This window comes from Chrysochloris asiatica, unplaced genomic scaffold (genome assembly GCF_000296735.1).
Source record: "Chrysochloris asiatica unplaced genomic scaffold, ChrAsi1.0 scaffold00454, whole genome shotgun sequence".
NCBI classification, from domain to species: domain Eukaryota; kingdom Metazoa; phylum Chordata; class Mammalia; order Afrosoricida; family Chrysochloridae; genus Chrysochloris; species Chrysochloris asiatica.
Window position 1 is genome coordinate 162,063 of NW_006408972.1, and position 13,602 is coordinate 175,664.

The 13,602-nt window shown below is 44.9% G+C and overlaps 1 protein-coding gene across 1 annotated transcript in view; it reads right to left on the reverse strand.

Annotated features, from left to right (window-relative positions):
* LOC102823829 (otopetrin-1-like) overlaps positions 1 to 13,602 on the reverse strand; it is a 47,260-nt gene that overhangs the window by 15,522 nt on the left and 18,136 nt on the right. Inside the window, exons 4-5 of the mRNA XM_006877284.1 lie at positions 8,711 to 8,847; positions 6,251 to 6,309 (exon numbers count right to left, since the gene is read on the reverse strand). Of these exons, the coding sequence (XP_006877346.1) occupies positions 6,251 to 6,309; positions 8,711 to 8,847 (196 nt within the window). The remainder of the gene's footprint in view (positions 1 to 6,250; positions 6,310 to 8,710; positions 8,848 to 13,602) is intronic.

Genomic DNA, 13,602 nt, shown 5'->3' on the forward strand with positions numbered 1-13,602 from the left:
AAAAAAAAAAAAAAAAGTTAACCCATTCAGCTGCTAACTGAGGTTGGAGGCTCAAGTTGACCAGCACAACTCTGAAGAAAGGCTGTAAATCTACTTCTTAAAAACCAGCCATGGAAAACTCAAGAGAGCACAGTACTACTCAGACAGCACAACTCCAAAGCAACTGCTCCCTGGCTGACCGCTTGGAGCAACCACAGATTACACCTGGCCTCGCTGGAACCCTGGCTCTTGTGGGCAGCTGCATCATGCCCAGGGATAAATGGAAAGAAGAAACCCAACTTTGGGGGTGTTGGAGTCCATGTTTGCCCATTCTGTTTGTCTTCGAGCTTGCCCCGTGGCGACAGCAGATGGCCAGCGCCCCACAGGCCTCTGGGAGGGATTCTATGGCGCCTTTGACCGAGCAGACAATGCTGTTTGTCTCAGGCTTTCCTGTTTTTGATTCAGATTGCCCACAGCTCTCCTTTCTCCTCTCCTCTGACCCTGTGCACATGGTTTTGTCCAAGCCCAGGGCCCACTAAGCTGCAGGAAGAAAGCCTATACACCCACCACGTCCACCATCTCCCTGTGAGTCCATGTGATGGGGAAACTGTCCTCCCAGCAAAGAGTAGATGTTGTCCGTTCATGTCACGATACCTTTCTCAGGCTTGGAGCCAATGACCCCAGATCCCGGTAACAAGGAAGGCTTGCGTGAGCCATAGCTTTCCAGCTCTGCTTTCAGACTACTGTTCCCGTTTTGTGGATCCAATCATGTCTCTCAAAGTCCCTGGCCCCTGGAAGAACCCTAATGGCGCACTGATTCAGTGCTCAGATAATAATCTTAAGGTCAGCAGCTGGAACCAGCCACTCCTCAGAAGAAAGATGAGGCAGCATGCTTCCATCAAGATCACAACCTTGGAAACCCTACTCTGTCTTACAGGGTCCCTGTGAGTTGAAATTCACCAGACAACAATGGTTTTTTGTTTCTTTCTTTTGTTTGTTGAGGGTAGGCTTTAGGGAGTGGTGGGGTCTGTAGCAGACTACAACAGTTCCCAGAAGACACAGTAACTCTGATTCAACTCTTTTCTTTTGTTGCCAGGCACCTTTGGGATTGTCAAATCTTACCATTTTTCTACAGAAGTCTAAATCTAGAATCTAAAAGGTGGTTGTTGACACTGAGTTGGATCTGACTCAATGATACCAAAGACAACAGAACAAAACACTGCCGCTTCCTACACCATCCTCACAACTGTTGTTAACGTCTGAACCCAGTGTCGCTGCCACCGTGTCATTCCATCTCTTTGGGGTCTTCCTCTTTTTCACTGACCTTCTATGTTACCAAGCATGATGTCCTTCTCCAGGCACCGATACCTCCTGACAACATGTCCAAGGTACTAGAAACAAAGTCTTCCATCCTCACTGCTAAGGCATTCTGACCGTACTTCTTCCAAGACAGATTTCTCATTGTTAGGTACCATTAAGTCAGTTCCAATTCATAGTGACCCTATGTACAACAGAATGTAATACTATCCAGTCCTGTACCATCCACACAATTGTCGTTAGATATATCTGAGTCCAACATTAAGCACAATGAAAATTACTCGAGAACCACAAGAGATCACTCTTTTCCTAGGATACACAACTGACTGGAGACATGAATTGCTCACACAGAGATGGTTAATGTCACACTATGTTTTTTTAAAAATCGTCACACAAGTGGACCATGCAGTTCCAACTATGCTGTTGAAAGGTCAACCGTACAGGCTGTGTGAACAGAAAATGATGAGGGGAAGAAGGCTCTGGCTGGTCTCCAGGGGCTAACACTTGATTTAGTTGAGGGACATTTTTGAAGAGAAAATGCTTCAGCTCAGCATATAATGAAATATTTTCCAGTAGCGGATTCTGGATATGGGATGAGCTGCCTCGGAAGGTGGTGAGTTCTCCATCACTGAAGGTATCCAAGCACAGGCAGGATGACCATCTGGGGAGGACACTGCAGAGGGCTTCACGCTTCAATGGCATCATCGAACCTAGAAGCCACTCCCAAGTGTGGCCCCAGCGTCTGACTGCAGAATGGCCTTTGTGTCTCAGCTGGATTGGAATGTGCCACAGCAAATCTACCAAGACGATCGCTGTCGTGCGCTCTCTACTTTTACAATAAACACAAAGTTGTGGCACTGGCCTCAGGGTCCCCATGGTAGGGACTCCTCTGAATAGAAAGTCATCAGAAAGGTCTACAAAAAGGTCTCATTGTTGGATCCTGGGGGACCTGGGCCATGTTTCTCCATTAATGGGTTTCCACGCCACTCCCCACCTCTTGCCTTATAGCCAGCAGGCTTCATTCATTGATAAGTCTGGGGGTAAAGGTCCCTGCCAAAACCACCACTTGGAGTCACACAGGGGGTATTAAGGGTTCCCAGTGCACAGCTTTAGGGACACCCTCACATAGCTAGGATGCTGTGTATGGTCACTGTGCCCCCAGCAGCCCGGCAGCAAACCAGAAACACAGCACGAGAGCAAGAGATGCCCATTTGTTTCTTACAGCTGATCGTTTGGGGGGGTTTTTTGGTTGTTGGTGGTTTTTAATGTTTTATTGTGAATTATGTGATAGTTTACATGGGAGAGCATTCGCTTTACATTCATCCTATCATATGTTGCTTCATTGCCATGGTTACAATCCCCTCCATGCATCATCAACCAACAAAGGGTATAGCCTGCAAGCCTGCGCCCCGGTCATTAGCACACAGCCCCTCTCCCTCTTTGGGTTTAGAGTCCCCAGCTGCTCCATCTCTCCATGTCATCATCTCTGCCTCCATCTCTGGCATCACTGCTTCTCTGGGTAGGGTCCCGCACTCTGCTCTTCTCCCCTGATGGTCCCAGGGACCTCTGCTCCTAGACTGCAAAGTCAATCACTCCTCTCCTTTTGCTATAAAACATCTACCTTTACAATTCCAACCCTCACATTCAGTACTGATAACAATTATTCACTATTGTATCACAAGAGACCTATCCCCATCTCCTTTCATCAGTCCCGCCTAGACAGACTGGATACTACTCAGTGGAGATTCTACTTTCCTCCGCACCCTCTGGATCTAGGCTCCCTCTTGAAAGCTTGTAAGCCAGTCGCTTCTTGCCTTTGTAGCCCCCCATTTTGGGTTTGTAGCCAAGTCCAAGTTGCCCATCCCTGTCTACTCTGTGTATAGAGGGGGTGGGAATGAGCCTTGCTATAAAGATTTGTTCCCTCTTTTGAGCTACTGCATCCATAGGTATAAGTCAAGTTCATCCAATTGTATCAGATTACTCTTTTTTGCCTCTTCTTCCTTCTTCTAGTTGAGCTCTGATCATCCGGTCATTGAAGCCAGGTCAAGTGGGTATTATCTGCAAGTATAGGTGTTCTTATAGTTGATCTGTTTTGCCTGATAAGGTGAATGGGATTTATTTCCATTTCAGTAGACTATTGAAATAGTTGTATTCAACATTAGCTGTTGTTAGGTAGCATCGAGTTGGTTCCAACTCATGGCGTTCCCATGTGCAATAGAAACAAAACACTGTCCAGTCCTGTACCATCCTCACAATTGTTGTTTGAGTCCATTTTTGCTGCCACTGTGCCAATCTAATTCATTAGGGTTTTTCCTCTTTGTCTCTGATGCTATATTAAATTGTTGTTGTTGTTAGATGCCATGTTGTTATTGTTAGGTACTGACATAGATCAACCCTATGCACAACAGAACAAAACACTGCCCAGTCTTGGGCCAACCTCACAATTGTTGCCATGCTTGAGCCCGTTGATGCTGCCACTTTGCCAATCCATCTCACTGGGGGTCTTTCTCTTTTTCTCTTACCCTCTACCTTAACAAACATGATATCCTTCTCCAGTAACTGGCCCCTCCTGACAATATATCTGTATGAGCGACGAAGTGTGGCCATCCTGAACTCCAAGGAGCACTGTGGCTACACTTCTTCCAATGTAGATCTGTTTGTTCTTTTGGCAGCCCATGGTACTTTCAATATTCTCCTCCAACATCATCACTCAAAAGCATCAATTCATCTACAGTCTTCCTTATTCACTGTCCAGCTTTCACATGAATATGAAGTTATTGAAAATACCATGGCTTGGGACAGGCGCACCTTAGTCCTCAAGCTGACATCTTTGCTCTTCGACACTTTAAAAAGATCCTGTGATGCTGATTTGCCTAATGCAATATACATCATTTGATTTCTTGACTGTTGTTTCCATGAGTGTTGATAGTTGATCCAAGAAGAATGAAGTTCTTGACAACTTCAGTCTTTTCTCCATTGATAAGATTGTTTATTGTTGTTTATTGGTCCACTGGTGAAGATTTTTGTTTTTTTTTTACATTGAGATGCAATCCACAAGGCTGTGGTCTTTGAAATTCATTAGTAAATGTTTTAAGTCCTCTTGACTTTCAGCAAGCAAGGTTGTATCATCTGCATATTACAGGTTGTTAATAAGACTTCCTCCAATCCTGATGCCACATTTTTCTTCATAGAACCCAGCTTCTCAGATTATTTGCTTAGCATACAGGTTAAATAAGTATGGGGAAAGAATGCAACACTGTCACACACCATTCTTAATTTTAAACCATTCAGTGTTCCCATGTTCTGTTTAAACTGCCTCTTTGTCCATGTACAGATTCCTCATGAGCACAATTAAGTGTTGCGGAATACTCACACTTTTTCGCAATGTTGTCCATAGCTTGCCATGATCCACACAATCAAAAACCTTTGCATAGTCAATAAAGCACAGGCAAACATATTTCTGATAGTCTCTGCTTTCAGCCAAGATCCATAAGACATCAGCAATGATATCCCTCGTTCCTCTTCTGAATCCGGCTTGAACCTCTGGAAGTTCTCTCTCAATGTATGATTGCAGCTGTTTATGTATTACCTTTAGTAAAATTTTACTCACATGGGATATCAAAGAGATTGTCTGATGATTTCCACATTCCGTTGGGTCACCTCTCTTTGGAATGGGCACAAATACGGATCCCTTCCAATCAATCAGCCAAATAGTTGTCTTCCAAATTTCTTGGCAGAGATGAGTGAGTGCCTCCTGTGCCACCTCACTTTCTTGAAAGATTTCAATTTTTATGCCATCAATTCCTGGTACCTTGTTCTTTGCCAATTCCTTCAATGTGCCTTGGACTTCTTCCTTCAGGATCATTGGCTCTTGATCGAATATTACCGATAACAGTTGAACATCAACCATTTCCTTTTGGTACAGTGACTCTGTGTATTCCTTCCATCTTCTTTTGATGCTTTCTGCATCATTCAATAATTTGCCCAGAGAATCTTTCAATAACGAAAGTCGAGCTTGAATTTTTTCTTCAGTTCCCCCAGCTTGAGAAATGCTGAGCGTGTTCTTCCTTTTTGGTTTTCTGATCCCAGATCTTTGCACATTTTGTTGTAGTATTTGGCTTTATCTTCTTGAGCATTCAATACTCATACATAAATTCATCTTGAAATCATCCTTGTTGATGTAGTTGGCATTAGGGAAGGTTTTTTCTTCCTCGCTGACATTCTATAAAATGAGGGATCTTTTTATAAAGCCACTGCTGATCCCGTGAGCTACTCATATGCTTGCACACATGGCTTTCTGGCATGATAACAATAACTGTGTGGATGGAATGCACCCTGGTGGGCCCTCACAATTACCCAGAGAGTCAAGTGAACAGAGGTAATAATACAGCCAACACTTTCATTGATAGTTTTTGTGTGCCAGGCACATAACCAAACCAAACCAGACCTGTCACTAGCAAGCTGATTCAGACCCATGTGTTAGAATATGGAACTGTTCAGTGGCAGTTTCCTGGCTGCCATCTTGACAGAAGAAAATTACCAGGTCTTTCGTCTGACGTGCCAAAATGGATGGGTTTGAACCACCAACCTTTCCACTTGTAATTGAGCACAAACTGTCTACATCACCCAGAGACATTACTACGTGTGTCTACTACTGCGTTCCATCCTCAGTGGTGGGCTATACTCTGTTACTGTCTCCATTTTACAGATGAGAAAACTGAGGGTCAGACAGGAGACATGTCTAAGACTACAAAGTCGGAGGTCAAATCCACATCATCCAACTTCAAGAGCCATCTGCAGGAAGGGAGCCAAGGCAGGGGGGGATTCTCTCCCAGCTGGGACAGAGCGGAGAACCCGGGTCAGTTTGGATAATTCGAGGCAAGATGGCACCAGTGAGTTTTATTGGTTCTAAAAAGTACAAATGTCAAATCTAAAGCATCCAACTGTTTTTTACCTCTCAAGTGTCTTGAAGGACTGGATGACATCCTTTGCGTGTCCCCAAAGGAAATACACCTGGATGGAAATAAAGGAAGAAAAGAAATGCACATCAGCGGGAAACTATCATTACCTTGGCAACTTAAGGAAGAGGTGTGGGGACACAGTGTCAGAGACAATCGGGGCAGCAGTTCTCTATGCTCTGAGGAGATGAGGCAGAAATGGTGCTGCGATTGATTGGAGATGTCTGCTGTGGGATGGGGAGGGGATGTGGAAAGTGGAGGCCTGCCTGCCATGATCCCTGCTTGTAAGGTTTTGTCCAAGAAACATCCATGGAACAGCTACCATGCACAGTGACCAGAACACAGACATGGAGGGCTGTCCATGAAGACTGGGCCAGGCCAATCTTTTATTTCACTCTTTGACATCAGCAACCCAGTTCCTCTGGTGGTAAAGACAGTTAATGCACTTGGCTCCTAACCAAAAGGAGTTTGAGTCCACCTAGAGGCACCTTGTAAGTAAGACCTGGCAATCTACTTTAAAAAAAAAAAAAATGTGCCATTGGAAACCCTATGTTCTGAAACCATGTTGGCTGGTTGAACCCACAAAACTATTGCCTTGAGATCATCTTTTAAACTTTCAACACAAAATATCCCCTGAAACCTTCTTAAAATCAAACAATTGTTGTTGATAAGTGTTGTGGAATCGGTTCCAACTCATAGCCACCCTATACAGGGTTTCCAAGAAGCAGCTGATGGTTTTGAACCGCTGCCCTTGTGGTTCACAGTCCAGTGCTAATCCTACAGCGCCACACCAGGAGTGCATGCAACACTGCAGCTTAACTAGGAAAAAATGTCTGTCACGAGTGTTACGCTCTTTTAATTGCTACTTACATGGGATCAGATCGAGAACAGCAACTCAAAAGATTAGACAGGAACCTTAGTATCTGGGTGACATCAGTGAAGAAGGAACAACTCGGGAGAGGGCGTCAGGGTGCTCCCACAACTTGAAGAATGTGATCACTATCACTGAATTGTACAAGGAGAAACTGTTGAGTTGGTGTATGTTTTGCTGTGAATAGTCTCAACACCAAAATCAATAGTATTTTTAAATAACAGAGAAGACCCTATGAAGCACAGATCTATTCTGACACATATTCCGTCACCAAACATTGGAGCCAACTCAACAGTAACTGGTATATGTCACGGTCATAGAACAACCAGTTGTTGTTGTTAGGTGCCATCATAAGAGAACAAAATACCACCCTGTCTTGCACCACCTTCACAATTATTGTCATGTTTAACCCCATTGTTGCAGACACTGTGCCAATCCATCTTAATGAGGGTCTTCCACTATTTTATTAACTCCTCTCTTTTTTATTGACTGCCCAGCACGATGTCCTTCTCCAGGGACTGGTTCCTCCTGAGAACATGTCTAAACTACAAGGTATGAAGTCTCGCCATTCTCACTTCTAGCAGTGTTCCAAGGAGTAGTTCTTCCAAGACAGTCCAGGATACTTTCTTAGAAATTCATGGTATTTTCACTGTTCTTTGCCAACGCCATAATGCATCCATCCTTGATCAAATGCAGCTACTCTTCTAGGGTTTTCTGTAGCAACATGAGGAGGCTTCAAAAAGCTCATGAAAAATTTCATTACCTCTTAACTCTATTTTCCCACTAACTTTTAATACAGGGTAGGGGTTGAGTGTGTGGATGCCGGTACACCCTATGAAAATTCTGACTCCTTCACTGCCCAGTCTCATGGCAGTGGGACTTCAGGGAACCTTTCTGTGTCTGTTTGCCCATCTGTGAAATGGGCATGAAAATAGAACCTACCTTGTAGGATATTATGGGTACCTACATGAGATAATCTATGCCAATCACTTCAAATGGCTCCAGGAGCATCTATGTTTTTAGTCAGTGTTTGCTACCATTGACATTGAGTGAGTGACTTCTGTATACCAGGTGTCACTGACTTTGATTAAGCACCTACTGTATATCCCACATCACTGACATCAATTGAACCCTGAATGTATACCAGGCATCATTTCAATTTCCATAACATTTTTCTAAAACCATGACTCATCATGGTGACCCCTAGGATTCTCAGTGAATGATTTATAAAAAGATCGCCAGGACTTTCTTCTGAAGCACCTCTGGATGGACTCAGCCTCCAACCTTCTGGTTTTCAAACACATGAAGTATTTGTTTCACCCAGGGACACCTTCAAAGAAACTATAATAAATAAAAACCTACTCAATGGTGACCCCGTGTGGGTCAGAGTGGAACTGTGCTCAGTAAGGCTGTCGACGACGGCTGGGATCTTTTGGAAATAGATCGCCAGACTTTTCTTCCAAAGCACTTCTGGGTGGATTCGAACCACCAACCTTATGGTGAACAGCCAAGCACGTCTCTGAATGCACCACCCCGGGGCTCTCAAGGTACAAAGATACCACAAAAGAAACTCTGTGTGGTTTACCTGCAAGAAAGTATGCACTGCGTGTGTTACAGGGAAAACGCCTTCCGTGACTGACAAACATTCCGAAAATCCCACGAAGTATCCGATTTTAAAGCATCCTAGGATGATAGTGATGGCTGCAAAGAGTGTGATGCTACCTAAATTGGGGTACAACACATACGTGTTAATAGGTACAGGTGTCATTGTTAAATAGCTTACTGATACCTTACACTGCTAGCCCGAGACACTGAGTCCTAGAGCCCTGTGCATCGTGGGACCCACCAACACGCCTACCCCAGGGTCTGAGGCATGATACCCACTCAACAAAGGCTGGACGAGGCCCGTAGAAACTTGTACAGAGTGGGTCAATCTGAGAGCAGTACTCCCCTACAGGACATCTTAGCTGGCTTCCTACTTTCTAAAGAGGATACCCCAACTCTCAGTACACCCCCGAGCCACCCAGAGTCCTTCACATTGTCGTTGGTGTGCAGTTGGCTTTAACTCAGCGAGATCGACGCACACGGGATCACTCCACTGTGATCCACAGGGTCTTCGCAGACTGATTTTCAGTTGTACAGTCAGCCCTTCCTATCCGCGGATTCCACATTCGGCGACTCAACCAACTGTGGACGGAAAAATCCATTAACTTCCCAGGAAGTAAAGCTTGAATGCGCCCTATGCCCAGTACTATGTTGAATCCACTCCAATGAAGAGGGGACGCGAGTCCCGGTGTGACTTCCACCGTCTGTGTCACGGGTCCTCCATGTCCCTCCATCACTCGAGGGTCCAGCATCGTTCTAGCGTCTCATTCATTCACTACCTGTGCTGTGTGTGTCTTTCTTGCTTCTGTGAAAAAATGGCTCCCAGAAACCAATGAAGGGGTCAGAGCAATCCCTCAAAGGCTGATGTAGCATAACATGCTATTTACATAGCATTTACTGTGTATATGGGTATCATATGTAATCTGGTGGCACTGTAGAATAAGCACGGAACTCCTCACCACAAGGTTGGAGGTTCAAATCCACCAGTCACTCCTTGGAAACCCTTATAGTACGTTATGACTCAGAACAGACTCAATGGCACTTAACAACACACATGATTTAGGATACACAAAAGCATTTTGCAAGTTATATATACATCCTACGCCTGAATTTGGGTATCCATGGGGTGGGTCCTGGAACCAATCCCCTGGGGATACCGAAGGATGACTGTAGACCACCGGGATTTTCTTCCTAAATTGTCTTAATCTGGAAGCACGGCTGAAGCCTGTTCAGTATCGTATCAACATGCAAGCCGCCACGGGCACACAGGCAGTGACTGGCAGGAGACGGTGGCTGGAAATGAACCTCACATCCCAGTCAATGCATGAAAATGCAGTGACCACCCCCCGCCCCCCCACACACACCCACAGAAGGCACAGCCAATTCCCATACATGGCAACACCATAGACAGAGTAGAAGTGCTCCATAGGGTTTCTGAGGCCATACATAGTTACGGAGACAGACCACCTCAGTTCTCTCTGTGGGATCTGCTGCTGTCTTCGCACTGTTGGCCTTTCCATTCACAGCCCAATGCTTAGGCACTGCACCACCAGAGACCTCCTATGCAACCCATCCATGGAGGTTTGCTTTCTCTTTTTAACTTCTTGTTATGAGTTGAGTGAAGGCTTACAGGGCAGATCATCAGTTTGACATTCAGCATAGCATCTACTTGGTTTCATCTCAACGTCTGCCGTCCTCTCCATGGAACAGCAGTTAACCTCTTCCTCCCCGTCCGTCGTTCTGGTTGCCTTTCCCCCTTCTTTCCCCTCACTTGTGATTTTTTGCCTTTAGCTAAATGCTGTTCTTTGATCTCAAATGGTTTATCACTTTATGGTGTGAGTACCTCACTCGTGTTGTCTTCTAACCCTATGTATTGCTTGGTTGACATCATACTTAGTAAACTGGAGGGTCAGTGAGAAAGAGGAAGACCCCCACAGAGAAGGACTGAGACGGGGCAGCAGCAATGGGCTCAAACATAACAACAATCGTGAGGACGGCACACGGACCAGGCAGTGTTTCCTTCTGTCGTGCATTGTTGTTGTTGTCATTGTTGTTGCTAAGTGCCACTGAGTTGGTTCCCACCCATAGCAACCCTGTGTAGGGTTTCCGAAGAGTGACTGGTGAGCTTGAACCACCAACCTTGCAGTTCAAACGGCTTTGCAGTCTGGCACATTAACCCATAAGTCAGAACAGATTCAACAGCACCTATCAGCATTGCTTTGTTGAAATGTTAACCACGAGAGTGAGCTCAGTTCCAGACCTGAAGGACAAATCCGGGACCATAGTCACTAGGCTCCTCCATTCTCTTTCTGACCAGTAAGTCTGTTTTGTTTGATTTTGTTTGAGTTTTGCTCCACAATTTCTCCCACTGTATCCAGGATCCCTTCTGAGCAGCTGATCGTGGTAGCCGGGCACCATCTAGTTCTTCTGGTCTCAGGATCGTGGAGACTGCTGTTCTCATGTTCCATGAGGCCAGTGGAAGACACATTTTCTCCAAGAGTCTTCGGTTGTCATCACGCTTCTTATCGGTGGAGGCTTTGCGTATCTGTGATTCTGAATATAGGTTTCAGTCAAGCTCCCAAACCAAAACGCACTAGGAAAAAAGGTATGGAGAGCTACTTCCAAAATTCAGCCAATGAACACCAGTCTTTAACCAATCATGGAGATAGAAGAGGCACAAACAAAGCAGTTTCCTTCTCAGGTGCCTGGGGCTGCCTGAGCCATGAGTTACAGCTGAGTCAGCAGCAGCTAACAACGGTGAAGCCGGAAGAAAGTGTGGAGTTTATTGAATAGAAATGCACCAATATTGGTTCCTTAGTTGTCACAAATGCACCGTAACAACCCAAGACATAAACAGCACAGGGCACTGAGTGAGGGTGTGCGGCAATTGTCTGGGCAGTTTTTCTGTCAATCTAAAAGAAGGTAAAGTGAAGGAAGGTAGCATTCACCAAAAAGCCAAACTCATTGTCTTCAGGTTTACCCCAACGCTTATTGACCCTCTAGGGCAGAGGAGAAATGCCCATAGGGTTTCCAAAGCTATCAATCTTCATGAAAGCAGACTGTCATGCCACATCTTTCTCCTGGCTGGTGGGTTCGAACTACTGACCTTTCAGTTAGCAGACAAGCACTTAACCATTGTACCACCAGGGCTCCTTATGGTTGTGAACAGAAAACAAAATGGAATAAATTTGAAAAATCTAGAGAGAAATACACAAAAAATATTTTAAAGGAACTTGCGACAAACATTTTTAATTAATGGAAAAATCACACTGCTCATAGGAATGAAAATCCTCAGAAGTGGACCAATAAATAACATTATAATAAACAGAGAAAAGATTTAAGTCATCAAAGACTTCATTTTGTTTGAATCCACAATTAACACTCATGCCAGCAGCAGTTAAGAAATTGGTGTATTACACTGCACAAATCGTCTGTTGTTATTAAGTGCCATCGAGTCGGTTCTGACCCATAGCAACCCTGTATACGGTTTGAGGAATGGCTGGCGAGTTTGAACCACCAACCTGTGGATCAACCTGACTTTGCAGTCCAGTGCATTAATCCACAGTGACACAAGATGCCAAATCTTCTGTAAAGGACCTCTTTATAGTGTTGAAGAGCAAAGATGTCACTTTGAAGACCAAAGTGCACCTGACCCAAGCCATGGTATTTTCAGCTGCCTCATATGCATGTGAAAGCTGGACAGTTAATAAGGAAGACCGTAGAAGAATGGATGCATTTGAGTTACGGTGTTGGAGAAAAATATTAAAAGTACCATGGACAGCCAGAAGAACAAACGAATTTGTGTTGGAAGAAGTAGTCAGCATGCTCCTTAGAAGCCAGGATGGTAAGACTTCATCTCTCATACTTTGGGCCTATTATCAGGAGGGACCAGTCTCTGGAGAAGAGCATCATGCATGGTAAAGTGGAGGGTGAGAGAAAGAGAGAAAGACCTCGAACAAGATGGACTGGAATGGTGACAGTATGCATGGACTCAGAATTAACAATTCTAATGATGGTACAGGACGAGGCAGTGTTTCCTTCTGTTGTGCATAGATAGGGTTGCTGTGAGTCAGAACTGACTTGAAGGCACCTCATAACAACAACACAGGAATTTTAGCAACATCAGAGCCTCTAACCCCCTTCCTGGGCCAACACTGTTTGCTCCCACAGACAGGAGGACACTGGATTCTGTGTCTCTTGCAGTAAAGGCCCTGGGCCCTGACAAGAGTGCTAAGGAACCTGCTATGAAAGTGATACAACCGCCTGGCATCTCATTTCCTTTGCTCGAAGCGTTGTGGAAACAACACTAAGTCACATTTTTTTTCAATCCTGGAAAACACCCTAGTGAAATCAGAGACTTTACTAAGAGTGGAGATTTAATCCCAGGCCTTTGAAATGGTTGGACAAATGTGTGCTTCATTCCAACAGAAAGAAACAGCAAGACAAGGAGAGGCTGCCTGGTTGGGATGGCGTTCTGGATCGAATAGTGTCTTCCCAAAATATCAGTTGGAATTCTGTCCTTTGTAATATGGGTGTCATCCTGTTTGGAAATGGGGTTGTTCTTGGTCTCCGCGGGTGAGTTTGAACTGCTGACCGTATAATAGAATTCCTATCCTACAGTGCCACACCAAGACTCCATATTGGAGCAGGGTAGTTTTAAATCTAATTACTTCCTAGTCATAAAAAGACCTGATTAGACCAATGTTGTTGTTGTTGTTGTTAAGTGCCGTCGAGTCTGTTCCGACCCATAGCGACCCTGTATAGGGTTCCCGAGAGTGTAAATCTTTACGGGAGTAGAAAGCCTCATCTTTCTCCCGCGGAGCGGCTGGTAGTTTCGAACCGCTGACCTTAAGGTTCGCAGCCCGATTCGTA